We start from the raw sequence: 27,487 nt of genomic DNA on the forward strand, positions 1-27,487 counted from the left end.
CTTATCCTTCTCTTTCCTTTCGTCCTCTCTCGCCCTTCACTCGTCCTCTATCGGTTGCATCGGACTATTGGCAGCTCTCGAGAGCGGGTGCGGAGAGAACTTCGCATTCACTTTGCAACCGGGACAGCAGGTAAGTAATTTACGTTCATTTCTTCTTCCTATGCTAAGACCATTTGACTTACAGGTTGCTGGAGTGGCCCATGCATGCCCCGTTCTTCTTCCAGCCACCCCCAATCAAACTCTTGGCCCCGTACCCCTTTCTCTTGTTGCTTGGGAAACCCTTGTGTTGTGTTTATTTTTTATTTTTTTTTCCGTTTATTTATTGAGTGAACTACCGGATGCCCTCGACTCCGAGCCTCACCCGGTACCTCCTTCCGCCTTCGCAGACCAGGACGCAACGCCTGCCGCCCTTCCGCCGTGCCGTCGCGACCGCGAGTGCCTCCTCAATTCCCTCCGGCCACTCGCTCCTGGCGACCTCGCGCCAGCCGCCTTCTTCCGGGGCCGAAACTTGCCGCATGAACTGCGGCCGCGGGCGCGTCGATCCGGGCGTCGAAGCTTGACGCTGCAACGGAGGTCTTTGGGTGGCCGGTGGCTCGGGCCACACCCACGGTCCCTTCTCCAGCGACTCCGCCTCCCCCGTCGCTGCCGTCGTCGCCGGTGTTGGCGGGCCCGTGCTTGGTGTCGGCGGAACCCACGCATCCGGTCGGCTTCTCGTCCGGGGGTCCCGAGGGTTCACCTTGGGTACCCCCTCCTCCCATATCCTGGGCTCCTCCTTCGTCGGTCCTGTCGCGGGCCTCTCGGGCCACGTCCATATCAGCGTCTGCTGCCGCCACCGTACGCCCTCGGCCACGAACGCCCGTGTGCTCACGTGCGCGGCCGGCACCTCCGTCCGCACCACCGACGGCTCCTCCGCCCGTGCCTGGTGGACTTCCTCCTTCTGCGGTTGTGGCATCGGCTGCGCGGTCGACACCTCGCTTGGCGTGTGCTCCTCCGGTCGCTGTGGCTCCATGTATCGCGGCGTGGGTGGCCGGGCCGGCCTCCACGGCGGCGTGGCCAACGGTGCTCCTCCGTCTCGAGCGTCGTCTGTGAGCCACTCCCCCTCGTAGCGGGGAGTGGGTGGTACCTCTGGCAACCACCGCGGAGGGGATGGCGCGCATGGCTCGTCCCCATCCTCGCTCCTCGGGCTGGGCTCCTCGGCCGCGTATCTGGGGGTGAGTGGCACCTCCCACGAATCCTCCACCGGTGCCTCCCACAGCCGTCGCTCCTCTTCCTCCGCCTCTCGCAAGCGGGCATGCCATCGCGCCGCCGCCGCCTCGTGGTCCTGCCGCCGCCGCGTCTGCCATCTCGCCTCCTCCTCCGTCGACCGCTGCTGCTCCACGTCCGACGGCTCCCGGTCTCGGAACCGTTTCCGAGTCTCCTCGGTGGCCCGACAGACCTCCTCCGAGTGGCTCCTCGGGAGTTCCGCTCCTCCGACGTCCGTCGTCCCGCGCGGTATCCGACCGCCCGCCGCCGCCTTCCGGAGTCGCCACTCTCTCCTCGACGGCGGGATCGCCGACCACCTCCACGTCGCTGTCGGAGCTCACCGCGGGTTCTGGTGCGGAGTCCTCGTCTCGGGTCCGCTCCAGGGCCCGCCGCGGAGCTCGGGTAGGCCGGGTCTCCGACCATCCTTGCACCGGGCGAGGTTCCTGGAGGGCCGCCATCCTCCTGCGTGCTTCGGCTCTGGTGACGCGTGTGCTCATCTTGGTGTTCTGAATTGTAGTGCTCGACCGTCGCCAGGCTCCCCATACATGAAACCTCGGTTGCGCGCCTTCCTTTTTCCCGATACCGTTATGTCCATTCTTTGGGGCGCTCGCTCTCTTACGGTACAGCTCTCTTTGCTGTACCGTCTTCCCTCTTTCTTCGTAAACCACAAGTTGTACTCCCTCAGATCACCGTGGCACTCTGGATGCTGCGGTTCGTTGTACCTCCCGGTTCCGTAACCAAAATACTTAAGACCCTACCTTGATCACCCTTGGTGAGTATCCTTGGAAGTTGTCCTTGGGCCTACACCTTGCTTCGGGGCGTTCCTGGTTGGTATCCTTGGTGTCCTTGGGGCATTATTGGGGTATCCTTGAGGTGTCTATTGAGTACTATTGGGGTATCCTTGGGTATCCTTGGGGTATCATTGGGCTATCCCTAGGGTATCCTTCGGGTGTCCTTAGGGTACTATTGGGGTATCCTTGGGTATCCTTGGGGTATCGTTGGGCTATCCCTAGGGTATCCTTCGGGTGTCCTTTGGGTACTATTGGGGTATCCTTGGGTATCCTTGGGTATCCTTGGGTATTTTTGGGGTATCGTTGGGCTATCCCTAGGGTATCCTTCGGGTGTCCTTTGGGAACTCTTAGAGGTATTGTTAGGGTATCCTTGTTGACGTGATATGCTTTCGCTACTGTTGTTGTCGACCTTGTCCGTGTCCTTCCCGCCTGGCCTAACCACGGATGACTCTGGCAACTGCCCGACGCTGAATCCTGTTGCCATTGCGGGCGGCTCACTATATGTTACCCGTATCCTTGTGATGTTCTGTAAATGTCCCTTCCGCCTGGCGTAATTGCGGATGAGTCTGGCAACTGCCCGACGCTGAATCCTGCTGCCTTGCGGTTGTATCCCTATATGTTATCCGTATCCTTGTGCCGTTTTGTAAGTGTCCCTTCCGGCTGGCGAGATCGCGTATGACTCTGGCAACTACCCGACGCTGAATCCTGCTGCCTTGCGGTTGGATCCCTATATGTTACCCGTATGACCTATATTTATGGTTGATCTTTCTGCGTGGCGTTTGGATGACTCTCGCTTCGGCCTGACGCATAATCCTTTGGCCTCGCAGTCTGGATTAACGAGAAATCCTTATCCATGTCCTTGTGCTATCCTGACTGCCCTTTCCGTGTGGCTTATGGATGACTCTCGCTTCAGCCTGACGCCTAATCCTGTCGCCTCGTACCTGTTGTTAGGCATCTGACGTTTCTGCTGTCTGCTCGTTTAATTGTTGCTTGAGCTCGCCAACGTGAACTGTCTTTTCTTTCTTCGACTGTGTGTGGCGAATTTTGCAGATCACTGGAGTGACGAAATCTACAACCTGGTAAGGGCCATCGTACCTCGGGGCTAGTTTTGCAGCGAATCCTTCGGCCGCTTTGGACAGGTGATGTTCCTTGGCCCACACTATGTCGCCCACCGCAGGTGACCATTGCCTCCTTCTCAGATTGTAGTGTCTGGCTTGGTCCTGGGACGCCTTTCCATATTTCGCCGCACGATCTCAAATACCTCTCTTAGTTTGTTGGCATTTTCCTCAGGGGTCTCCGTAGCTCGTCCCGTGCCTAGGGTTTCCTTATCATATAGGCTGCTGGGTAGACGTGGTTCCCTTCCCTGGGTAAGAAACGCCGGTGTATGGCCGGTGGATTCCGATGTGCTCGTGTTCACTGCTAGCATAATCTCCGGCCACTTCTCGTCCCAGTTTCTCTGGTCCTGCCCTGCGAACTGCGCAATCATGGTCTTGACCGTTCTGTTTGCTCGTTCGGTCGGATTCTCTTGTGGTGTGTATGGCGCGGTGAATTGTTGACTGATACCCATCTCAGCCAGGAAATTTTTAAATATGCGGCTTGCAAACTGTACTCCATTGTCCGTTATGACCACCGTCGGGACCCCGTACCTTGCGATTATGCGCTCCCTAAACGCTTTCTTGAGCGACTCTGCTGTCGCACTGCGTAGGGGCACCAGTTCCGTCCATTTCGAAAACCTGTCTATCATGACCAGCAGCATTTGGTTCCCGTGCTTAGATCTTGGTAGGGGTCCAACGAAGTCTGCACATACCGTGGCCCATGGTTCCTCCGGCACTTGGGTAAACATCTTCCCGGGCGCCTGCATCTGATTGGGCTTAAACCGCATGCAAATCTCGCATTTTCGTACGTGGGCTCGGGCGTCTCTATGCATGCCTGGCCAGTAGTATCGGGCTACCAACCGTGCAATTGTCCTTCGGCTTCCTACGTGTCCCGCAGACGGTGCGTTGTGGTTCTCCCTCAACACTGCTTCTCGTAGCGACTTTGGGACGCACATCTTCCATGACGCGACGTCTTCACTGCCTGCTCGGTGAGGTATGTTTCTGTATAGTGTCTCACCCTCAATAACATAGTCCGGGTACTTCTGCGGTTGGGTCTTTATTTTTTCGCCCATGTCCTGGATCCAGCTGCACCCTCCTAAAGCTGTAGTTGCCGATGCCTCTTTTAAACCTCGTAGCGTTTCCGGTAGTGGTTGTCTTGATAATGCGTCGGCCACCACGTTTAGCTGACCCTTTCTGTACGCTTTCTCAAAGTCGTACTGTTGTAGCTCCAGGGCCCATCTGGCGATCCTTCCTGAAGGGCTTTCGATGCTGTTGAGCCACTTCAGGGTCATGTGGTCGGTTACTATCTTGAAGTGGTAACCTTCCAGATATGGCCTGAGCTTCCGGATCGCCCAGACGATCGCCAAACACTCCTTCTCCGTTGTCGAGTAGTTCTTTTCCGCGCCGTTCAGTGTTCGGCTTGAGTAGGAGATTACTCTTTCGCCCTTTTCGGTGTCCTGGGTCAGTATCGCTCCGATGCCGTAGTCGCTGGCGTCTGTTTGCAGGATGAAAGTTCTACTGAAGTCCGGGCATGCTAGCACTGGATCTGCCACGAGTCTTGCCTTAACCTCCTCAAACGCCATCTGGTGCTCTGGTGTCCACTCCCACTTACTGCCTTTGCGCAGCAGGTCATTCAGGGGTTTGACGATTCTGGAAAAATCTGGTACAAATCGGCGGTACCACGACGCTACTCCTAGGTATTGCCGAAGTTCTTTGACGGTCGATGGCGGTTCCAGTTCGGCTATGGCGGCTACTTTTTCTGGATCTGTTCCTATTCCCTCGCTTGTCACTCGATTTCCCAGGTACAGTAGTTCCTTTTTAAAGAATTGGCATTTTTCTGGATTCAGCCTCAGGTTTGCCTCTTTTAGACGCCGGAACACTTCTCTCAGGTTTCTTTTGTGTTCTTCCAGCGTGCGACCGATCTTTATTATGTCATCTGATGTAACGAACTGATTTTGTGTGTCTGCTCGCTACGAGATTCGTGCGGCTAGCTCAGAAGATTGTGCGTTCGTCCCACCAAATTTGTATGACGTGATTGCCCGTAGATCAGTGAGAAAACAAAGGGTTCAAATCGTAACAGTGGGATTTATTCTCTTGGTATTAGTACAGCGGGTGTGTGGCTGGGCTAGCTTTGGTATCTCTTGGCTCAGGTTCCGCCGGCTGCTGGCGCTCCTCTTGCTGGCTCCTCGACGCGTTGACTCGTCTTCCTCTGGATCCTGGGTCTCGGGGCGCTCGTAGTGGCCGCCTCTGCTTGCTTGCCGACGCTTTGCCTCGGGGTCGCTTGTTGCGCCTTAGACCCGCAGAGAGTTCGGCCTTGTGGGCTTAGGGAAGAGTCACCGTTCTTAGACTAGGGTGAACAAGCCTTGCTCTCCAGGCCGACGCCTTTCGAGGCAATACCTGTCCCTTGCTCTGTCCCGGACGGTCCCGCTAGGTTTTTGCTCAGTTCGCGCTGACAGTCGAGGCTGCCGCCAGGAGGCTGTCTAGCGGTTCACTTCGCTTTACGCCTAGCGCAGACGAACGTTCCACCCGGCTTTACCCTAATGCGTGACGTCCGCGACGCTCCTGCGCTCCCCAATGAGCTCCGCGCGGCGATGGTAACGTGGCTGCCGGAAATGTCTGCTGGCGTCGCTGTCGATGTCCTCTGCGCTGTCTTCTCACCAGTATCTCGTCGTTCTGGCGCTCGGGGAGCTGAGCGGTCACTGCTCGGGAACTTCGCCGGTAATCGCAGGGCTCTCCAGGCTGCCGCCTCTTGAAACCGCAAATCGATCTACCGCTCGTCCGTCACGCCAGGTCCTGCTTGGTCGGGCTAGGTACGCTGGGTCGCAGGCAACTTTCCTCCCCAAGCTGACGGCTCTTCGTCGTAGGACTCTTTTGCTTGTCTCTGACAGACCCGCCGGGCGACTCGCCAGGGTGTGGTCGTGACAAAGTTAGAAAACAAACGCCTTGACTTAGCCGCGTGATGCCTTCCAGAACTCAGCCACCTGTGTCTCAATTCGGAGATTCCTGATGTCCTAATCCCGAACGTCTCGACGTGGCGATCTTGCTCCTTGTGTGCTTCCCACGGCGCTGCTTCCGACGACTCTCTTGGTGGTAGCTCCCTCGTAGATTATTTGCTTGACTGACTGTTTACTTGGTACTTTAACTGATCTTGAAGGTTTGACTCCTCGTGATCGACTGATCCAGCTGCCAGCGCTCTGCGGCCTTATATAGGGCCTCCGGGAACCGTTATTTCCCTTTTGCGCACGGCCCGCTGGATCTCTCCACTCTGGGTACAAAGTCCGTGACCCCTGGTTGACCCACTTGTCCTTCACGTACCGCTTCCAATCGATGCTCCGCCCACTGCTGCCATTCTGCTGATTCCCGTGTTGCTTGTGGCACGCCTGTGTGCCGTTCCACTGCCGAGATGTGGCACTTCCTCTCCCGGTCCAAAGTTCACGGGAGAGTCCAAAGTCCGGTGGAGTTCCGTTATCCTGTTTTTGCACACGGCACTCTTGCCTTGCCCGCGAAGTCTCCATTCTCTCTCGTTCTCCATGCTTGGTCTCCAAACTCTCTCGCTCTCCATCCTTGGTCTCCAAACTCTCTCGTTCTCCATCCAAGTCTCCAAACTGTCTAATCGCCGCGCCGTTACTACGCGAATTCGCCGCGTATCTGGTAAGCGGCCGGCCATCTGCTGCTGGTTCTATTTGTGGGGAGTTATTCAACTCCTCACATTCCCCCCTTACTTCGGGAAACATTTGAAACTTGTTTCTACTCTCCGGCGTTTCCTTGCATGTCCTAGCCTTCTAGTCCTTGTGATTCCCGCGGCGCTCCCTCGTTGCTCCCTCGATGCTCCCTCGACGCTCTTAACTCCCTTGAGTTTCTACAGCGCTGATCATCCCCCTCGTAGCAACTTTAAATCTCCCGCTCCGATGTTTCCCGTGTTTCCAATGGGACATCGATACTTATGGGCTATCGATCCTCAGCTCGCTGCTCATTGCTGCGTTCTACTCCTTTTATTGGTTCCTCCGCCTGGTCACACCATTCGTGCGTGATCGATGTTTATTCGCATATCGATACCGACGGTGCGGCGTTGCCACCTGCTTGTTGCGATATTTCCACCTTGGCCGATATTTCCATTTTCGTGTGCCCATCGATCGCACTATCGTCCAGTGCCAATCGATCGCCTATCGAGGCGCCCCCTTCCCTGGCTCGTGGTGATTTTGCAATTTTTCATAGGTAAGTTCCTTTTGCATACTTTTTACTCCTTCTCATCTTATCCTTCTCTTTCCTTTCGTCCTCTCTCGCCCTTCACTCGTCCTCTATCGGTTGCATCGGACTCCATATTGGCAGCTCTCGAGAGCGGGTGCGGAGAGAACTTCGCATTCACTTTGCAACCGGGACAGCAGGTAAGTAATTTACGTTCATTTCTTCTTCCTATACTAAGACCATTTGACTTACAGGTTGCTGGAGTGGCCCATGCATGCCCCGTTCTTCTTCCAGCCACCCCCAATCAAACTCTTGGCCCCGTACCCCCTTCTCTTGTTGCTTGGGAAACCCTTGTGTTGTGTTTATTTTTATTTTTTTTTCCGTTTATTTATTGAGTGAACACCCGGATGCCCGCGACTCCGAGCCTCACCCGGTACCTCCTTCCGCCTTCGCAGACCAGGACGCAACGCCTGCCGCCCTTCCGCCGTGCCGTCGCGACCGCGAGTGCCTCCTCAATTCCCTCCGGCCACTCGCTCCTGGCGACCTCGCGCCAACCGCCTTCTTCCGGGGCCGAATCTTGCCGCATGAACTGCGGCCGCGGGCGCGTCGATCCGGGCGTCGAAGCTTGACGCTGCAACGGAGGTCTTTGGGTGGCCGGTGGCTCGGGCCACACCCACGGTCCCTTCTCCAGCGACTCCGCCTCCCCCGTCGCTGCCGTCGTCGCCGGTGTTGGCGGGCCCGTGCTTGGTGTCGGCGGAACCCACGCATCCTGTCGGATTCTCGTCCGGGGGTCCCGAGGGTTCACCTTGGGTACCCCCTCCTCCCATATCCTGGGCTCCTCCTTCGTCGGTCCTGTCGCGGGCCTCTCGGGCCACGTCCATATCAGCGTCTGCTGCCGCCACCGTACGCCCTCGGCCACGAACGCCCGTGTGCTCACGTGCGCGGCCGGCACCTCCGTCCGCACCACCGACGGCTCCTCCGCCCGTGCCTGGTGGACTTCCTCCTTCTGCGGTTGTGGCATCGGCTGCGCGGTCGACACCTCGCTTGGCGTGTGCTCCTCCGGTCGCTGTGGCTCCATGTATCGCGGCGTGGGTGGCCGGGCCGGCCTCCACGGCGGCGTGGCCAACGGTGCTCCTCCGTCTCGAGCGTCGTCTGTGAGCCACTCCCCCTCGTAGCGGGGAGTGGGTGGTACCTCTGGCAACCACCGCGGAGGGGATGGCGCGCATGGCTCGTCCCCATCCTCGCTCCTCGGGCTGGGCTCCTCGGCCGCGTATCTGGGGGTGAGTGGCACCTCCCACGAATCCTCCACCGGTGCCTCCCACAGCCGTCGCTCCTCTTCCTCCGCCTCTCGCAAGCGGGCATGCCATCGCGCCGCCGCCGCCTCGTGGTCCTGCCGCCGCCGCGTCTGCCATCTCGCCTCCTCCTCCGTCGACCGCTGCTGCTCCACGTCCGACGGCTCCCGGTCTCGGAACCGTTTCCGAGTCTCCTCGGTGGCCCGACAGACCTCCTCCGAGTGGCTCCTCGGGAGTTCCGCTCCTCCGACGTCCGTCGTCCCGCGCGGTATCCGACCGCCCGCCGCCGCCTTCCGGAGTCGCCACTCTCTCCTCGACGGCGGGATCGCCGACCACCTCCACGTCGCTGTCGGAGCTCACCGCGGGTTCTGGTGCGGAGTCCTCGTCTCCGGTCCGCTCCAGGGCCCGCCGCGGAGCTCGGGTAGGCCGGGTCTCCGACCATCCTTGCACCGGGCGAGGTTCCTGGAGGGCCGCCATCCTCCTGCGTGCTTCGGCTCTGGTGACGCGTGTGCTCATCTTGGTGTTCTGAATTGTAGTGCTCGACCGTCGCCAGGCTCCCCATACATGAAACCTCGGTTGCGCGCCTTCCTTTTGCCCGATACCGTTATGTCCTTTCTTTGGGGCGCTCGCTCTCTTACGGTACAGCTCTCTTTGCTGTACCGTCTTCCCTCTTTCTTCGTAAACCACAAGTTGTACTCCCTCAGATCACCGTGGCACTCTGGATGCTGCGGTTCGTTGTACCTCCCGGTTCCGTAACCAAAATACTTAAGACCCTACCTTGATCACCCTTGGTGAGTATCCTTGGAAGTTGTCCTTGGGCTTACACCTTGCTTCGGGGCGTTTCTGGTTGGTATCCTTGGTGTCCTTGGGGCATTATTGGGGTATCCTTGAGGTGTCTATTGAGTACTATTGGGGTATCCTTGGGTATCCTTGGGGTATCATTGGGCTATCCCTAGGGTATCCTTCGGGTGTCCCTTGGGTACTATTGGGGTATCCTTGGGTATCCTTGGGTATCCTTGGGGTATCGTTGGGCTATCCCTAGGGTATCCTTCGGGTGTCCTTCGGGTACTATTGGGGTATCCTTGGGTATCCTTGGGTATTTTTGGGGTATCGTTGGGCTATCCCTAGGGTATCCTTCGGGTGTCCTTTGGGAACTCTTAGAGGTATTGTTAGGGTATCCTTGTTGACGTGATATGCTTTCGCTACTGTTGTTGTCGACCTTGTCCGTGTCCTTCCCGCCTGGCCTAACCACGGATGACTCTGGCAACTGCCCGACGCTGAATCCTGTTGCCATTGCGGGCGGCTCACTATATGTTACCCGTATCCTTGTGATGTTCTGTAAATGTCCCTTCCGCCTGGCGTAATTGCGGATGAGTCTGGCAACTGCCCGACGCTGAATCCTGCTGCCTTGCGGTTGTATCCCTATATGTTACCCGTATCCTTGTGCCGTTTTGTAAGTGTCCCCTCCGCCTGGCGTGATCGCGGATGACTCTGGCAACTGCCCGACGCTGAATCCTGCTGCCTTGCGGTTGGATCCCTATATGTTACCCGTCCTTGTGCTATCCTGACTGCCCTTTCCGTGTGGCTTATGGATGACTCTCGCTTCAGCCTGACGCCTAATCCTGTCGCCTCGTACCTGTTGTTAGGCATCTGACGTTTCTGCTGTCTGCTCGTTTAATTGTTGCTTGAGCTCGCCAACGTGAACTGTCTTTTCTTTCTTCGACTGTGTGTGGCGAATTTTGCAGATCACTGGAGTGACGAAATCTACAACCTGGTAAGGGCCATCGTACCTCGGGGCTAGTTTTGCAGCGAATCCTTCGGCCGCTTTGGACAGGTGATGTTCCTTGGCCCACACTATGTCGCCCACCGCTGGTGACCATTGCCTCCTTCTCAGATTGTAGTGTCTGGCTTGGTCCTGGGACGCCTTTCCATATTTCGCCGCACGATCTCAAATACCTCTCTTAGTTTGTTGGCATTTTCCTCAGGGGTCTCCGTAGCTCGTCCAGTGCCTAGGGTTTCCTTATCATATAGGCTGCTGGGTAGACGTGGTTCCCTTCCCTGGGTAAGAAACGCCGGTGTATGGCCGGTGGATTCGATGTTCACTACTAGCATAATCTCCGGCCACTTCTCGTCCCAGTTTCTCTGGTCCTGCCCTGCGAACTGCGCAATCATGGTCTTGACCGTTCTGTTTGCTCGTTCGGTCGGATTCTCTTGTGGTGTGTATGGCGCGGTGAATTGTTGACTGATACCCATCTCAGCCAGGAAATTTTTTAATATGCGGCTTGCAAACTGTACTCCATTGTCCGTTATGACCACCGTCGGGACCCCGTACCTTGCGATTATGCGCTCCCTAAACGCCTTCTTGAGCGACTCTGCTGTCGCACTGCGTAGGGGCACCAGTTCCGTCCATTTCGAAAACCTGTCTATCATGACCAGCAGCATTTGGTTTCCGTGCTTAGATCTTGGTAGGAGTCCAACGAAGTCTGCACATACCGTGGCCCATGGTTCCTCCGGCACTTGGGTAAACATCTTCCCGGCCGCCTGCATCTGATTGGGCTTAAACCGCATGCAAATCTCGCATTTTCGTACGTGGGCTCGGGCGTCTCTATGCATGCCTGGCCAGTAGTATCGGGCTGCCAGCCGTGCAATTGTCCTTCGGCTTCCTACGTGTCCCGCAGACGGTGCGTTGTGGTTCTCCCTCAACACTGCTTCTCGTAGCGACTTTGGGACGCACATCTTCCATGACGCGACGTCTTCACTGCCTGCTCGGTGAGGTATGTTTCTGTATAGTGTCTCACCCTCAATAACATAGTCCGGGTACTTCTGCGGTTGGGTCTTTATCTTTTCGCCCATGTCCTGGATCCAGCTGCACCCTCCTAAAGCTGTAGTTGCCGATGCCTCTTTTAAACCTCGTAGCGTTTCCGGTAGTGGTTGTCTTGCTAATGCGTCGGGCACCACGTTTAGCTGACCCTTTCTGTACGCTATCTCAAAGTCGTACTGTTGTAGCTCCAGGGCCCATCTGGCGATCCTTCCTGAAGGGCTTTCGATGCTGTTGAGCCACTTCAGGGTCATGTGGTCGGTTACTATCTTGAAGTGGTAACCTTCCAGATATGGCCTGAGCTTCCGGATCGCCCAGACGATCGCCAAACACTCCTTCTCCGTTCTCGAGTAGTTCTTTTCCGCGCCGTTCAGTGTTCGGCTTGAGTAGAAGATTACTCTTTCGCCCTTTTCGGTGTCCTGGGTCAGTATCGCTCCGATGCCGTAGTCGCTGGCGTCTGTTTGCAGGATGAAAGTTCTACTGAAGTCCGGGCATGCTAGCACTGGATCTGCCACGAGTCTTGCCTTAACCTCCTCAAACGCCATCTGGTGCTCTGGTGTCCACTCCCACTTACTGCCTTTGCGCAGCAGGTCATTCAGGGGTTTGACGATTCTGGAAAAATCTGGTACAAATCGGCGGTACCACGACGCTACTCCTAGGTATTGCCGAAGTTCTTTGACGGTCGATGGCGGTTCCAGTTCGGCTTTGGCGGCTACTTTTTCTGGATCTGTTCCTATTCCCTCGCTTGTCACACGATTTCCCAGGTACAGTAGTTCCTTTTTAAAGAATTGGCATTTTTCTGGATTCAGCCTCAGGTTTGCCTCTTTTAGACGCCGGAACACTTCTCTCAGGTTTCTTTTGTGTTCTTCCAGCGTGCGACCGATCACTATTATGTCATCTGATGTAACGAACTGATTTTGTGTGTCTGCTCGCTACGAGATTCGTGCGGCTAGCTCAGAAGATTGTGCGTTCGTCCCACCAAATTTGTATGACGTGATTGCCCGTAGATCAGTGAGAAAACATAGGGTTCAAATGGTAACAGTGGGATTTATTCTCGTGGTATTAGTACAGCGGGTGTGTGGCTGGGATAGCTTTGGTATCTCTTGGCTCTGGTTCCGCCGGCTGCTGGCGCTCCTCTTGCTGGCTCCTCGACGCGTTGACTCGTCTTCCTCTGGATCCTGGGTCTCGGGGCGCTCGTAGTGGCCGCCTCTGCTTGCTTGCCGATGCGTTGCCTCGGGGTCGCTTGTTGCGCCTTAGACCCGCAGAGAGTTCGGCCTTGTGGACTTAGGGAAGCGTCACCGTTCTCAGACTAGGGTGAACAAGCCTTGCTCTCCAGGCCGACGCCTTTCAAGGCAATGCCTGTCCCTTGCTCTGTCCCGGACGGTCCCGCTAGGTTCTTGCTCAGTTCGCGCTGACAGTCGAGGCTGCCGCCAGGAGGCTGTCTAGCGGTTCACTTCGCTTTACGCCTAGCGCAGACGAACATTCCACCCGGCTTTACCCTAATGCGTGACGTCCGCGACGCTCCTGCGCTCCCCAATGAGCTCCGCGCGGCGATGGTAACGTGGCTGCCGAAAATGTCTGCTGGCGTCGCTGTCGATGTCCTCTGCGCTGTCTTCTGACCAGTATCTCGTCGTTCTGGCGCTCGGGGAGCTGGGCGGTCGCTGCTCGGGAACTTCGCCGGTAATCGCAGGGCTCTCCAGGCTGCCGCCTCTTGAAACCGCAAATCGTTCTACCGCTCGTCCGTCACGCCAGGTCCTGCTTGGTCGGGCAAGGTACGCTGGGTCGCAGGCAACTTTCCTCCCCAAGCTGACGGCTCTTCGTCGTAGGACTCTTTTGCTTGTCTCTGACAGACCCGCCGGGCGACTCGCCAGGGTGTGGTCGTGACAAAGTTAGAAAACAAACGCCTTGACTTAGCCGCGTGATGCCTTCCAGAACTCAGCCACCTGTGTCTCAATTCGGAGATTCCTGATGTCCTAATCCCGAACGTCTCGACGTGGCGATCTTGCTCCTTGTGTGCTTCCCACGGCGCTGCTTCCGACGACTCTCTTGGTGGTAGCTCCCTCGTAGATTATTTGCTTGACTGACTGTTTACTTGGTACTTTAACTGATCTTGAAGGTTTGACTCCTCGTGATCGACTGATCCAGCTGCCAGCGCTCTGCGGCCTTATATAGGGCCTCCGGGAACCGTTATTTCCCTTTTGCGCACGGCCCGCTGGATCTCTCCACTCTGGGTACAAAGTCCGTGACCCCTGGTTGACCCACTTGTCCTTCACGTACCGCTTCCAATCGATGCTCCGCCCACTGCTGCCATTCTGCTGATTCCCGTGTTGCTTGTGGCACGCCTGTGTGCCGTTCCACTGCCGAGATGTGGCACTTCCTCTCCCGGTCCAAAGTTCACGGGAGAGTCCAAAGTCCGGTGGAGTTCCGTTATCCTGTTTTTGCACACGGCACTCTTGCCTTACCCGCGAAGTCTCCATTCTCTGTCGTTCTCCATGCTTGGTCTCCAAACTCTCTCGCTCTCCATCCTTGGTCTCCAAACTCTCTCGTTCTCCATCCAAGTCTCCAAACTGTCTAATCGCCGCGCCGTTACTACGCGAATTCGCCGCGTATCTGGTAAGCGGCCGGCCACCTGCTGCTGGTTCTATTTGTGGGGAGTTATTCAACTCCTCACATTCCCCCCTTACTTCGGGAAACATTTGAAACTTGTTTCTACTCTCCGGCGTTTCCTTGCATGTCCTAGCCTTCTAGTCCTTGTGATTCCCGCGGCGCTCCCTCGTTGCTCCCTCGATGCTCCCTCGACGCTCTTAACTCCCTTGAGTTTCTACAGCGCTGATCATCCTCCTCGTAGCAACTTTAAATCTCCCGCTCCGATGTTTCCCGTGTTTCCAATGGGACATCGATACTCATGGGCTATCGATCCCCAGCTCGCTGCTCATTGCTGCGTTCTACTCCTTTTATTGGTTCCTCCGCCTGGTCACACCATTCGTGCGTGATAGATGTTTATTCGCATATCGATACCGACGGTGCGGCGTTGCCACCTGCTTGTTGCGATATTTCCACCTTGGCCGATATTTCCATTTTCGTGTGCCCATCGATCGCACTATCGTCCAGTGCCAATCGATCGCCTATCGAGGCGCCCCCTTCCCTGGCTCGTGGTGATTTTGCAATTTTTCATAGGTAAGTTCCTTTTGCATACTTCTTACTCCTTCTCATCTTATCCTTCTCTATCCTTTCGTCCTCTCTCGCCCTTCACTTGTCCTCTATCGGTTGCATCGGACTCCATATTGGCAGCTCTCGAGAGCGGGTGCGGAGAGAACTTCGCATTCACATTGCAACCGGGACAGCAGGTAAGTAATTTACGTTCATTTCTTTTTCCTATACTAAGACCATTTGACTTACAGGTTGCTGGAGTGGCCCATGCATGCCCCGTTCTTCTTCCAGCCACCCCCAAACAAATTCTTGGCCCCGTACCCCCTTCTCTTGTTGCTTGGGAAACCCTTGTGTTGTTTTTATTTTTTATTTTTTTTCCGTTTATTTATTGAGTGAACACCCCGATGCCCGCGACTCCGAGCCTCACCCGGTACCTCCTTCCGCCTTCGCAGACCAGGACGCAACGCCTGCCGCCCTTCCGCCGTGCCGTCGCGACCGCGAGTGCCTCCTCAATTCCCTCCGGCCACTCGCTCCTGGCGACCTCGCGCCAACCGCCTTCTTCCGGGGCCGAAACTTGCCGCATGAACTGCGGCCGCGGGCGCGTCGATCCGGGCGTCGAAGCTTGACGCTGCAACGGAGGTCTTTGGGTGGCCGGTGGCTCGGGCCACACCCACGGTCCCTTCTCCAGCGACTCCGCCCCGTCGTCGCCGGTGTTGGCGGGCCCGTGCTTGGTGTCGGCGGAACCCACGCATCCTGTCGGCTTCTCGTCCGGGAGTCCCGAGGGTTCACCTTGGGTACCCCCTCCTCCCATATCCTGGGCTCCTCCTTCGTCGGCCCTGTCTTGGGCCTCGCGGGCCTCTCGGGTTACGTCCATATCAGCGTCTGCTGCCGCCACCGTACGCCCTCGGCCACGAACGCCCGTGTGCTCACGTGCGCGGCCGGCACCTCCGTCCGCACCACCGACGGCTCCTCCGCTCGTGCCTGGTGGACTTCCTCCTTCTGCGGTTGTGGCATCGGCTGCGCGGTCGACACCTCGCTTGGCGTCTGCTCCTCCGGTCGCTGTGGCTCCATGTATCGCGGCGTGGGTGGCCGGGCCGGCCTCCACGGCGGCGTGGCAAACGGTGCTCCTCCGTCTCGAGCGTCGTCTGTGAGCCACTCCCCCTCGTAGCGGGGAGTGGGTGGTACCTCTGGCAACCACCGCGGAGGGGATGGCGCGCATGGCTCGTCCCCATCCTCGCTCCTCGGGCTGGGCTCCTCGGCCGCGTATCTGGGGGTGAGTGGCACCTCCCACGAATCCTCCACCGGTGCCTCCCACAGCCGTCGCTCCTCTTCCTCCGCCTCTCGCAAGCGGGCATGCCATCGCGCCGCCGCCGCCTCGTGGTCCTGCCGCCGCCGCGTCTGCCATCTCGCCTCCTCCTCCGTCGACCGCTGCTGCTCCACGTCCGACGGCTCCCGGTCTCGGAACCGTTTCCGAGTCTCCTCGGTGGCCCGACAGACCTCCTCCGAGTGGCTCCTCGGGAGTTCCGCTCCTCCTCCGACTTCCGTCGTCCCGCGCGGTATCCGACCGCCCGCCGCCGCCTTCCGGAGTCGCCACTCTCTCTCCTAGACGGCGGGATCGCCGACCACCTCCACGTCGCTGTCGGAGCTCACCGCGGGTTCTGGTGCGGAGTCCTCGTCTCGGGACCGCTCCAGGGCCCGCCGCGGAGCTCCGGTAGGCCGGGTCTCCATCCATCCTTGCCCCGGGCGAGGTTCCTGGAGGGCCGCCATCCTCCTGCGTGCTTCGGCTCTGGTGACGCGTATGCTCATCTTGGTGTTCTGAATTGTAGTGTTCGACCGTCGCCAGGCTCCCCATACATGAAACCTCGGTTGCGCGCCTTCCTTTTGCCCGATACCGTTATGTCCTTTCTTTGGGGTGCTCGCTCTCTTACGGTACAGCTCTCTTTGCTGTACCGTCTTCTCCTTTCTTCGTAAACCACAAGTTGTACTCCCTCAGATCACCGTGGCGATCTAAATGCTGCGGTTCGTTGTACCTCCCGGTTCCGTAACCAACATACTTGAGACCCTACCTTGATCACCCTTGGTGAGTATCCTTGGAAGTTGTCCTTGGGCCTACACCTTGCTTCGTTGCGTTCCTGGTTGGTATCCTTGGTATCCTTGGGGCATTATTGGGGTATCCTTGAGGTGTCTTTTGAGTACTATTGGGGTATCCTTGGGTATCCTTGGGGTATCATTGGGCTATCCCTAGGGTATCCTTCGGGTGTCCCTTGGGTACTACTGGGGTATCCTTGGGTATCCTTGGGTATCCTTGGGGTATCGTTGGGCTATCCCTAGGGTATCCTTCGGGTGTCCTTCGGGTACTATTGGGGTATCCTTGGGTATCCTTGGGTATTTTTGGGGTATCGTTGGGCTATCCCTAGGGTATCCTTCGGGTGTCCTTTGGGAACTCTTAGAGGTATTGTTAGGGTATCCTTGTTGACGTGATATGCTTTCGCTACTGTTGTTGTCGACCTTGTCCGTGTCCTTCCCGCCTGGCCTAACCACGGATGACTCTGGCAACTGCCCGACGCTGAATCCTGTTGCCATTGCGGGCGGCTCACTATATGTTACCCGTATCCTTGTGATGTTCTGTAAATGTCCCTTCCGCCTGGCGTAATTGCGGATGAGTCTGGCAACTGCCCGACGCTGAATCCTGCTGCCTTGCGGTTGTATCCCTATATGTTACCCGTATCCTTGTGCCGTTTTGTAAGTGTCCCCTCCGCCTGGCGTGATCGCGGATGACTCTGGCAACTGCCCGACGCTGAATCCTGCTGCCTTGCGGTTGGATCCCTATATGTTACCCGTCCTTGTGCTATCCTGACTGCCCTTTCCGTGTGGCTTATGGATGACTCTCGCTTCAGCCTGACGCCTAATCCTGTCGCCTCGTACCTGTTGTTAGGCATCTGACGTTTCTGCTGTCTGCTCGTTTAATTGTTGCTTGAGCTCGCCAACGTGAACTGTCTTTTCTTTCTTCGACTGTGTGTGGCGAATTTTGCAGATCACTGGAGTGACGAAATCTACAACCTGGTAAGGGCCATCGTACCTCGGGGCTAGTTTTGCAGCGAATCCTTCGGCCGCTTTGGACAGGTGATGTTCCTTGGCCCACACTATGTCGCCCACCGCTGGTGACCATTGCCTCCTTCTCAGATTGTAGTGTCTGGCTTGGTCCTGGGACGCCTTTCCATATTTCGCCGCACGATCTCAAATACCTCTCTTAGTTTGTTGGCATTTTCCTCAGGGGTCTCCGTAGCTCGTCCAGTGCCTAGGGTTTCCTTATCATATAGGCTGCTGGGTAGACGTGGTTCCCTTCCCTGGGTAAGAAACGCCGGTGTATGGCCGGTGGATTCCGATGTGCTCGTGTTCACTGCTAGCATAATCTCCGGCCACTTCTCGTCCCAGTTTCTCTGGTCCTGCCCTGCGAACTGCGCAATCATGGTCTTGACCGTTCTGTTTGCTCGTTCGGTCGGATTCTCTTGTGGTGTGTATGGCGCGGTGAATTGTTGACTGATACCCATCTCAGCCAGGAAATTTTTAAATATGCGGCTTGCAAACTGTACTCCATTGTCCGTTATGACCACCGTCGGGACCCCGTACCTTGCGATTATGCGCTCCCTAAACGCCTTCTTGAGCGACTCTGCTGTCGCACTGCGTAGGGGCACCAGTTCCGTCCATTTCGAAAACCTGTCTATCATGACCAGCAGCATTTGGTTCCCGTGCTTAGATCTTGGTAGGGGTCCAACGAAGTCTGCACATACCGTGGCCCATGGTTCCTCCGGCACTTGGGCAAACATCTTCCCAGCCGCCTGCATCTGATTGGGCCTAAACCGCATGCAAACCTCGCATTTTCGTACGTGGGCTCGGGCGTCTCTATGCATGCCTGGCCAGTAGTATCGGGCTACCAACCGTGCAATTGTCCTTCGGCTTCCTACGTGTCCCGCAGACGGTGCGTTGTGGTTCTCCCTCAACACTGCTTCTCGTAGCGACTTTGGGACGCACATCTTCCATGACGCGACGTCTTCACTGCCTGCTCGGTGAGGTATGTTTCTGTATAGTGTCTCACCCTCAATAACATAGTCCGGGTACTTCTGCGGTTGGGTCTTTATCTTTTCGCCCATGTCCTGGATCCAGCTGCACCCTCCTAAAGCTGTAGTTGCCGATGCCTCTTTTAAACCTCGTAGCGTTTCCGGTAGTCGTTGTCTTGATAATGCGTCGGCCACCACGTTTAGCTGACCCTTTCTGTACGCTTTCTCAAAGTCGTACTGTTGTAGCTCCAGGGCCCATCTGGCGATCCTTCCTGAAGGGCTTTCGATGCTGTTGAGCCACTTCAGGGTCATGTGGTCGGTTACTATCTTGAAGTGGTAACCTCAGATATGGCCTGAGCTTCCGGATCGCCCAGACGATCGCCAAACACTCCTTCTCCGTTGTCGAGTAGTTCTTTTCCGCGCCGTTCAGTGTTTGGCTTGAGTAGGAGATTACTCTTTCGCCCTTTTCGGTGTCCTGGGTCAGTATCGCTCCGATGCCGTAGTCGCTGGCGTCTGTTTGCAGGATGAAAGTTCTACTGAAGTCCGGGCATGCTAGCACTGGATCTGCCACAAGTCTTGCCTTAACCTCCTCAAACGCCATCTGGTGCTATGGTGTCCACTCCCACTTACTGCCCTTGCGCAGCAGGTCATTCAGGGGTTTGACGATTCTGGAAAAATCTGGTACAAATCGGCGGTACCACGACGCTACTCCTAGGTATTGCCGAAGTTCTTTGACGGTCGATGGCGGTTCCAGTTCGGCTATGGCGGCTACTTTTTCTGGATCTGTTCCTATTCCCTCGCTTGTCACTCGATTTCCCACGTACAGTAGTTCCTTTTTAAAGAATTGGCATTTTTCTGGATTCAGCCTCAGGTTTGCCTCTTTCAGACGCCGGAACACTTCTCTCAGGTTTCTTTTGTGTTCTTCCAGCGTGCGACCGATCACTATTATGTCATCTGATGTAACGAACTGATTTTGTGTGTCTGCTCGCTACGAGATTCGTGCGGCTAGCTCAGAAGATTGTGCGTTCGTCCCACCAAATTTGTATGACGTGATTGCCCGTAGATCAGTGAGAAAACAAAGGGTTCAAATGGTAACAGTGGGATTTATTCTCGTGGTATTAGTACAGCGGGTGTGTGGCTGGGCTAGCTTTGGTATCTCTTGGCTCTGGTTCCGCCGGCTGCTGGCGCTCCTCTTGCTGGCTCCTCGACGCGTTGACTCGTCTTCCTCTGGATCCTGGGTCTCGGGGCGCTCGTAGTGGCCGCCTCTGCTTGCTTGCCGACGCGTTGCCTCGGGGTCGCTTGTTGCGCCTTAGACCCGCAGAGAGTTCGGCCTTGTGGGCTTAGGGAAGAGTCACCGTTCTCAGACTAGGGTGAACAAGCCTTGCTCTCCAGGCCGACGCCTTTCGAGGCAATACCTGTCCCTTGCTCTGTCCCGGACGGTCCCGCTAGGTTTTTGCTCAGTTCGCGCTGACAGTCGAGGCTGCCGCCAGGAGGCTGTCTAGCGGTTCACTTCGCTTTACGCCTAGCGCAGACGAACGTTCCACCCGGCTTTACCCTAATGCGTGACGTCCGCGACGCTCCTGCGCTCCCCAATGAGCTCCGCGCGGCGATGGTAACGTGGCTGCCGGAAATGTCTGCTGGCGTCGCTGTCGATGTCCTCTGCGCTGTCTTCTCACCAGTATCTCGTCGTTCTGGCGCTCGGGGAGCTGGGCGGTCACTGCTCGGGAACTTCGCCGGTAATCGCAGGGCTCTCCAGGCTGCCGCCTCGTGAAACCACAAATCGATCTACCGCTCGTCCGTCACGCCAGGTCCTGCTTGGTCGGGCAAGGTACACTTAGTCGCAGACAACTTTCCTCCCCAAGCTGACGGTTCTTCGTCGTAGGACTCTTTTCCTTGTCTCTGACAGACCCGCCGGGCGACTCGCCAGAGTGTGGTCGTGACAAAGTTAGAAAACAAACGCCTTGATTTAGCCGCGTGATGCCTTCCAGAACTCAGCCACCTGTGTCTCAATTCGGAGATTCCTGATGTCCTAATCCTGAACGTCTCGACGTGGCGATCTTGCTCCTTGTGTGCTTCCCACGGCGCTGCTTCCGACGACTCGCTTGGTGGTAGCTCCCTCGTAGATTATTTGCTTGACTGACTGTTTACTTGGTACATTAACTGATCTTGAAGGTTTGACTCCTCGTGATCGACTGATATTGCCGAAGTTCTTTGACGGTCGATGGCGGTTCCAGTTCGGCTATGGCGGCTACTTTTTCTGGATCTGTTCCCATTCCCTCGCTTGTCACTCGATGTCCCAGGTACAATAGTTCCTTTTTAAAGAACTGGCATTTTTCTGGATTCAGCCTCAGGTTTGCCTCTTTTAGACGCCGGAACACTTCTCTCGGAACACTTCTCTACCGTGAAGGCCGTATACTGCCTGCTACTTTCTTCCAGTGGGATTTGCCAGTATCCATCCTTCAGGTCCAAACTGCTGATGTACTGCGCTTCCCTTAGTTGGTCCAGGATGTAGTTTATGCGAGGCATTGGGTAGGCATACTTAACTGACTTCGCGTTGATCTGCCTGAAGTCGGCACACAGTCTCCACTTGCCTGTCTTCTTTTTCACCATCACGATGGGGGAGCTGTATGGGCTCTTTGAATACTCTATGAACCCCATTTGGAGAAGCTCGTCCATCTTTACGTTTATTTCCCCTTGAATTTTCGGGTTCTTGGGGTAGTATCTCTGCTTGAGTGGCTTGTCATCCTTCATTTTGATCTGGTGTTCTGCCATATTCGATGTTCCCGTCATTGTGCTGAAGTCTGCCAGCTCTGCTTCAAGGAACGCTGTAGTATCGTCCAACTCGTTTACTTGTTGAACGACTGCTACTGATAGCTTCTCCTCAAGCCATCCATTATGTTGGTTCCTGGCTGGTATTATTATCTCGTGTCCAGCACACCTTATCTCGGTTCCGACTTGTTTCAGGAAGTTCCATCCCAACACTAATGGATCCACTACTCCGGGTTCCGGGCTCGTGGTCACTTGTTTGTTGCCGAATTTGACCTCCACCTCGAGCTGCGCATCAATTCCGCCGCACCTTCCATCTGCCAACCTAATTTGCCGTCTCGTCTTTGTAATCTTTCCTAGAGCAGCAATATTGTCCGCCAATTCTTCGCTCACGAAGCTTGCAGTTGCTCCGGTGTCGATTGTGGCTTTGTAGCTGTTCCCACCAATCATCACAGCTGCGGACAACTTCTGCTCTTCCTCGATTAGCTTGCCCGTTAGTTTGGAGAGGTGGCATTGTGCGATCCCCGCTCGCCTCTCTGCGGCTGAGATCGCTGGCCATTTCCCGATCGTTGGCAGCAATCGACGCTCCTAACACCCACCTTGCCGCATATCCAGCAAAACAGCAGCCGCTGGTTTCGACATCCTCTAGCCCAGTGTCCGTTCCCACCGCATTTTCGACAGGCCTCCTGCGGGTCTGTGATATGGGTGGCCTCTTGTGGCCTCTGTGTGTTGCTTGGCGGCCTCCACAAGGTATTGTTTGGCTGTCTCTGTTGCTGTGGGGGTGGTGTCCAATGGCCTCCGCGTGGTGCGTCTGTTGCCTGCTGTCGTCTGGCTTGGTGTGGTGGTGCCTATTGGTCGTTTCCTCGTGTGTCCTGGTTATCTACCTCCTCGCATCTCCTGCATGTCACCTGTGTTGGTGACGCCGACTTTGTCTTTGAGAACTTGTTCTCCAGTGCAAAGACTTCCCGTTCCTTTTCAAGTTCTTCGTACTCATCGGCTAGGATCATTAGCGAGTCTAGGTCCGACACTTTGTATGCTCTTAAGAACATCCGTAGGCTTGGGGTGCAGTTCTCTTTAATGACCCTAAACGTTTCTTTCGTAGAATAGTTAAGTGGCCTCACCATCGTCGGCATGTCGATCATGTAGTCCTTGAACGACTCGCTGAAGCCTTGCTTCCTTTGCCGGACCTGGTCCGCCAGCCTGGTGAAGAAGTCTCTTGGCAGGAAATATGTGTGGAAGTTCTCCATTGCTTATTGTTGGCGATGAACCATTTCAAGGCCCTTCCTTTTAGCAACTCCGGCATCGCTCGAGGGATCATATCAAGCTCCAAACCGTACGTGCTGGCGGACCATTCTACCTGCTCCAGGAACTCGAATGGTTTTTCCGCCCCGTCGAACCTGAACGACCATTCGCGGACCTGCTTAGCGACCTTTGCATAGTCCGACTGGCTTGGTCTCGGGATCAGCGCTGCTGCTTTCTTTTCTTGGCTTGATTCTCTCCTGTGGGCCTCTTTCTGCATGTTGTCAACGCTCAGGCTTGCCACCAGGTTGTCCCCTTCAGCGTTCGTTAACGTAATGCTTGGGCCGGCTCTGTCGTAGTATGTCGCCTCCAGCTCGGCCCAGATGTCGACGAGTTGTGGATCGTTCTCTGTTTCGGAGTAGTATTCCGATAGTGCCTTCCTCATGTCGTCTAGCCTGCCCTCCAGGGCGACGTTGAGCCTCTGTGCGACATGGGCGAAATCTTCCTTCTTGAGGCGGTAAATCCACTTCTTTCCCATTTTTACTGTGCTGTTCTCACTGTTGGGATAATCACGTTGGGCGCCAGATGTAACGAACTGATTTTGTGTGTCTGCTCCCTACGAGATTCGTGCGGCTAGCTCAGAAGATTGTGCGTTCGTCCCACAAAATTTATATGACGTGATTGCCCGTAGATCAGTGAGGAAACAAAGGGTTCAAATGATAACAGTGGGATTTATTCTCGTGGTATTAGTACAGCGGGTGTGTGGCTGGGCTAGCTTTGGTATCTCTTGGCTCTGGTTCCGCCGGCTGCTGGCGCTCCTCTTGCTGGCTCCTCGACGCGTTGACTCGTCTTCCTCTGGATCCTGGGTCTCGGGACGCTCGCAGTGGCCGCCTCTGCTTGCTTGCCGACGCGTTGCCTCGGGGTCGCTTGTTGGGCTTAGGGAAGCGTCACCGTTCTCAGACTAGGGTGAACAAGCCCTGCTCTCCAGGCCGACGCCTTTCGAGGCAATACCTGTCCCTTGCTCTGTCCCGGACGGTCCCGCTAGGTTCTTGCTCAGTTCGCGCTGACAGTCGAGGCTGCCGCCAGGAGGCTGTCTAGCTGTTCACTTCACTTTACGCCTAGCGCAGACGATCGTTCCACCCGGCTTTACCCTAATGCGTGACGTCCGCGACGCTCCTGCGCTCCCCAATGAGCTCCGCGCGGCGATGGTAACTTGGCTGCCGGAAATGACTGCTGGCGTCGCTGTCGATGTCCTCTGCGCTGTCTTCTGACCAGTATCTCGTCGTTCTGGCGCTCGGGGAGCTTGGCGGTCGCTGCTCGGGAACTTCGCCGGTAATCGCAGGGCTCTCCAGGCTGCCGCCTCTTAAAACCGCAAATCGATCTACCGCTCGTCCGTCACGCCAGGTCCTGCTTGGTCGGGCAAGGTACGCTGGGTCGCAGGCAACTTTCCTCCCCAAGCTGACGGCTCTTCGTCGTAGGACTCTTTTGCTTGTCTCTGACAGACCCGCCGGGCGACTCGCCAGGGTGTGGTCGTGACAAAGTTAGAAAACAAACGCCTTGACTAAGCCGCGTGATGCCTTCCAGAACTCAGCCACCTGTGTCTCAATTCGGAGATTCTTGATGTCCTAATCCCGAACGTCTCGACGTGGCGATCTTGCTCCTTGTGTGCTTCCCACGGCGCTGCTTCCGACGACTCGCTTGGTGGTAGCTCCCTCGTAGATTATTTGCTTGACTGACTGTTTACTTGGTACTTTAACTAATCTTGAAGGTTTGACTCCTCGTGATCGACTGATCCAGCTGCCAGCGCTCTGCGGCCTTATATAGGGCCTCCGGGAACCGTTATTTCCCTTTTTGCGCACGGCCCGATGGATCTCTCCACTCTGGGTCCAAAGTCCGTGACTCCTGGTTGACATACTTGTCCTTCACGTACCGCTTCCAATCGATGCTCCGCCCACTGCTGCCATTCCGCTGATTCCCGTGCCGCTTGTGGCACGCCTGTGTGCCGCTCCACTGCCGAGATGTGGCACTTCCTCTCCCGGTCCAAAGTTCACGGGAGAGTCCACAGTCCGGTGGAGTTCCGTTATCCTGTTTTTGCACACGGCACTCTTGCCTTGCCCGCGAAGTCTCCATTCTCTCTCGTTCTCCATGCTTGGTCTCCAAACTCTCTCGCTCTCCATCCTTGGTCTCCAAACTCTCTCGTTCTCCATCCAAGTCTCCAAACTCTCTCGTTCTCCATCCAAGTCTCCAAACTGTCTAATCGCCGCGCCGTTACTACGCGAATTCGCCGCGTATCTCGTAAGCGTCCGGCCATCTGCTGCTGGTGTATGTCTGGTATTTTCGAATATATTAATCGACTCATGTATTGTATACCTCCTTGTTGCTAATAGCAATTGTAGCTTAAACTGGTTTAAGGGTTTACGGGTTTCTTGTATAACATTCTCAAATCTACTCTCTGCTGAATGCTGAGTGTTTTGATCTGAGACCGATTCGTTACTGTCAGTTAAGTTGTTGATCTGAATTCTTGATTAGGCGTCTGCAACTACATTAGTTGTACCTGGCTTATAAATGACTTTAGGAGTGAAACTTTCTATGAAGGAGTACCAGCGTTTCATTTCAATATTAGGATTTTTATCAGAGATTGCGAAAGATAATGGTTGATGATCGGTTTGGATTTCAATTCCAATCACTCCATATAAGTAGTTTCTTAGATTTTTAAGAGCCCATACTATGGCTAAAAGTTCCTTTTTATTAGTTGCATAAACTTGTTCCGTTTTAGTCAAGGTTTTTGAAATAAAAGTAATTGGTTTACCTTCTTGAGATAATACTGCACCAATTGCGACGTCCGAAGCGTCGGTGGTCAGGGTAAATTTTTTATTATAATCCGGTTGAACTAATTTTACTTGAGCAATGAGATTTTCTTTCAGCTCGTTAAAAGCTTTAATAGCTGGGTCATCCAGCTGAATTAACATTTTTGTTGACATTCTTTTTGAAATTTTGCCATTATGACCTCCAAGATATTTTGTTAGAGGTTTGGCTATAGAGGCGTAATTTAAAGCAAATTTTCTATAATAGCCCGTAAGGCCTAAGAAACTTCTTAGTTCCCGAATATTTTTTGGAAGCGGATATTTAATTATGGTGTCAATTTTTTCTGGGTCTGTCTTGATGACGTTATAAGATACGATGTATCCTAGAAAACTGGTTTCGCGTTTAAAAAACTTTGATTTTTCTAAAGAGATTTTCATGTTTGCCTTTAATAATATATTTATAATTTTTTATAAGTCTTTAGAATGTTGTTCAATCGAGTTTGAGAACATTATAATGTCGTCCATGTAGACATGACATGTTTTCCCTATTTGTTCTCTTAAGATGTCGTCCATTGCTCTCTGAAAAATTCTTGGTGCATTGGTTAGTCCGAATGGCATTCTTAAAAATTCGTATTTTCCATTATTTATTGAAAAGGATGTTTTTTCTACATCAGATTCTTTCATCTGATGAAAACCTGATTCTAAATCTATTGTTGAAAAATATCTTGCTTTTCCACCTGGTAGGTATGGTATTTTCATTTAATTTTTTATAGTCAATGACGAGTCTTAATTTACGGCTTCTGTCTTGATTTTCTCCTTTCTTTGGTACAACAGAACTGGTGAATTATAAGGGCTTCGACTAGGCCTTATAATTTCCTCTGCTAACATTCTACTGATTTCGCTGTTCACGAAGTCGGTGACAGAAAAAGCGTACGGATATTGCTTCCCGTATATTGGCCTGTTGTGAATAAGATTTATTTCCCCCTTTATGTCTGTTCTAAAAGGAATTTGCATATTTTTCTTTGAATGCTCTTTTTCAATATAGAGAACTATTTTTTCCTTTAGTCCGTCTAATTGATCAGTACCTATGTTGTTTATCTGTTGTTTGTCGGATAACTCAACGACGGCGGGCTTGAAATTTTTATATTTCAAACGATTTTTATTTATTTGATTTTTAACGGTAATTACTTCGTCGGCACTCTCAGGATTTTGAATTCCCAAGATATTTGTATTTTTATTGACGGTATTTACTTCGTCGGCACTCTCAGGATTTGGAATTCCCAAGATATTTGTATTTTTATTGACGCTATTTACTTCGTCGGCACTCTCAGGATTTTGAATTCCCAAGCTTTTTTCACTATTTTCCACAAATAATGAATCTGTGTTTTCGCTATTTTTTTCATCAAAATATTTTTTTATAATAAATTCTTTTAACGGGAGAATATTGTTTTCTTCAATTAAACTTATTTCATTTTTTTCCTCATTATAATAATATTTTAACTTTTTTGTTTTCCCTTTATATTCCAAAACTCCCTTTTCTATATTTATTATAGCTCCAATTTTTCTTAATAAATTAAATCCAATTAGCAGATCAGATTCTAATCCTTCGATTTCATAAAATAATTGTCTTGTTTCAAATATATTTATAATATGGTAATACCTAATAATTGAATACCCATGAACTGTAGTTACCTTTTTGTATATTGATAACTCATTTTTCCTTCTTTTGATTATTATTATGATTACCGTTTTGCCAAAAATTTCCCTTTTGTGGCCAATTATAATTCTGGTTATTACTCCAATAATTTCCCGTTTTATTAGTATTATTGTTCTGCCTTTTTTGATCAAATCGTAAGTTGTTTCCCTGATATTTATTTTCATTTTTAAATCCATTAAACCTGTTTGCAAATTGAGCACTGAAATTGTTTGATTCTAGTTCTTGGACCTTTGCCAAAGCATTGGGTAAATCTGGGGGATTTCATGAGAAAAGAGTTTCTGAGATAGATCCATTTAGCCCAGATATAAAAATTCGTAAAGCATTGCTCCTT

At 54.0% G+C, this 27,487-nt stretch overlaps 3 protein-coding genes across 3 annotated transcripts; all 3 read right to left on the reverse strand.

Annotated features, from left to right (window-relative positions):
- Positions 1 to 443: 443 nt before the first annotated feature.
- Positions 444 to 1,739, reverse strand: LOC139355026 (uncharacterized PE-PGRS family protein PE_PGRS46-like). The gene has a single exon (XM_070999305.1). The coding sequence runs from the start codon at positions 1,737 to 1,739 to the stop codon at positions 444 to 446; it is 1,296 nt and encodes a 431-aa protein (XP_070855406.1).
- Positions 1,740 to 7,824: 6,085 nt separating this feature from the next.
- Positions 7,825 to 9,120, reverse strand: LOC139355027 (PE-PGRS family protein PE_PGRS16-like). The gene has a single exon (XM_070999306.1). It carries the CDS (start codon positions 9,118 to 9,120, stop codon positions 7,825 to 7,827), a length of 1,296 nt encoding a protein of 431 aa, XP_070855407.1.
- Positions 9,121 to 14,957: 5,837 nt separating this feature from the next.
- On the reverse strand, positions 14,958 to 16,378 carry LOC139355028 (fibrous sheath CABYR-binding protein-like). The gene is made up of 3 exons (XM_070999307.1): positions 16,223 to 16,378; positions 15,468 to 16,174; positions 14,958 to 15,408 (listed from the first exon to the last, which is right to left on the reverse strand). Exons 1-3 carry the CDS (start codon positions 16,376 to 16,378, stop codon positions 14,958 to 14,960), a joined length of 1,314 nt encoding a protein of 437 aa, XP_070855408.1.
- Positions 16,379 to 27,487: the final 11,109 nt, after the last annotated feature.

The sequence above is a fragment of the Drosophila suzukii genome, unplaced genomic scaffold (assembly GCF_043229965.1).
Source record: "Drosophila suzukii unplaced genomic scaffold, CBGP_Dsuzu_IsoJpt1.0 scf_6, whole genome shotgun sequence".
NCBI lineage: Eukaryota > Metazoa > Arthropoda > Insecta > Diptera > Drosophilidae > Drosophila > Drosophila suzukii.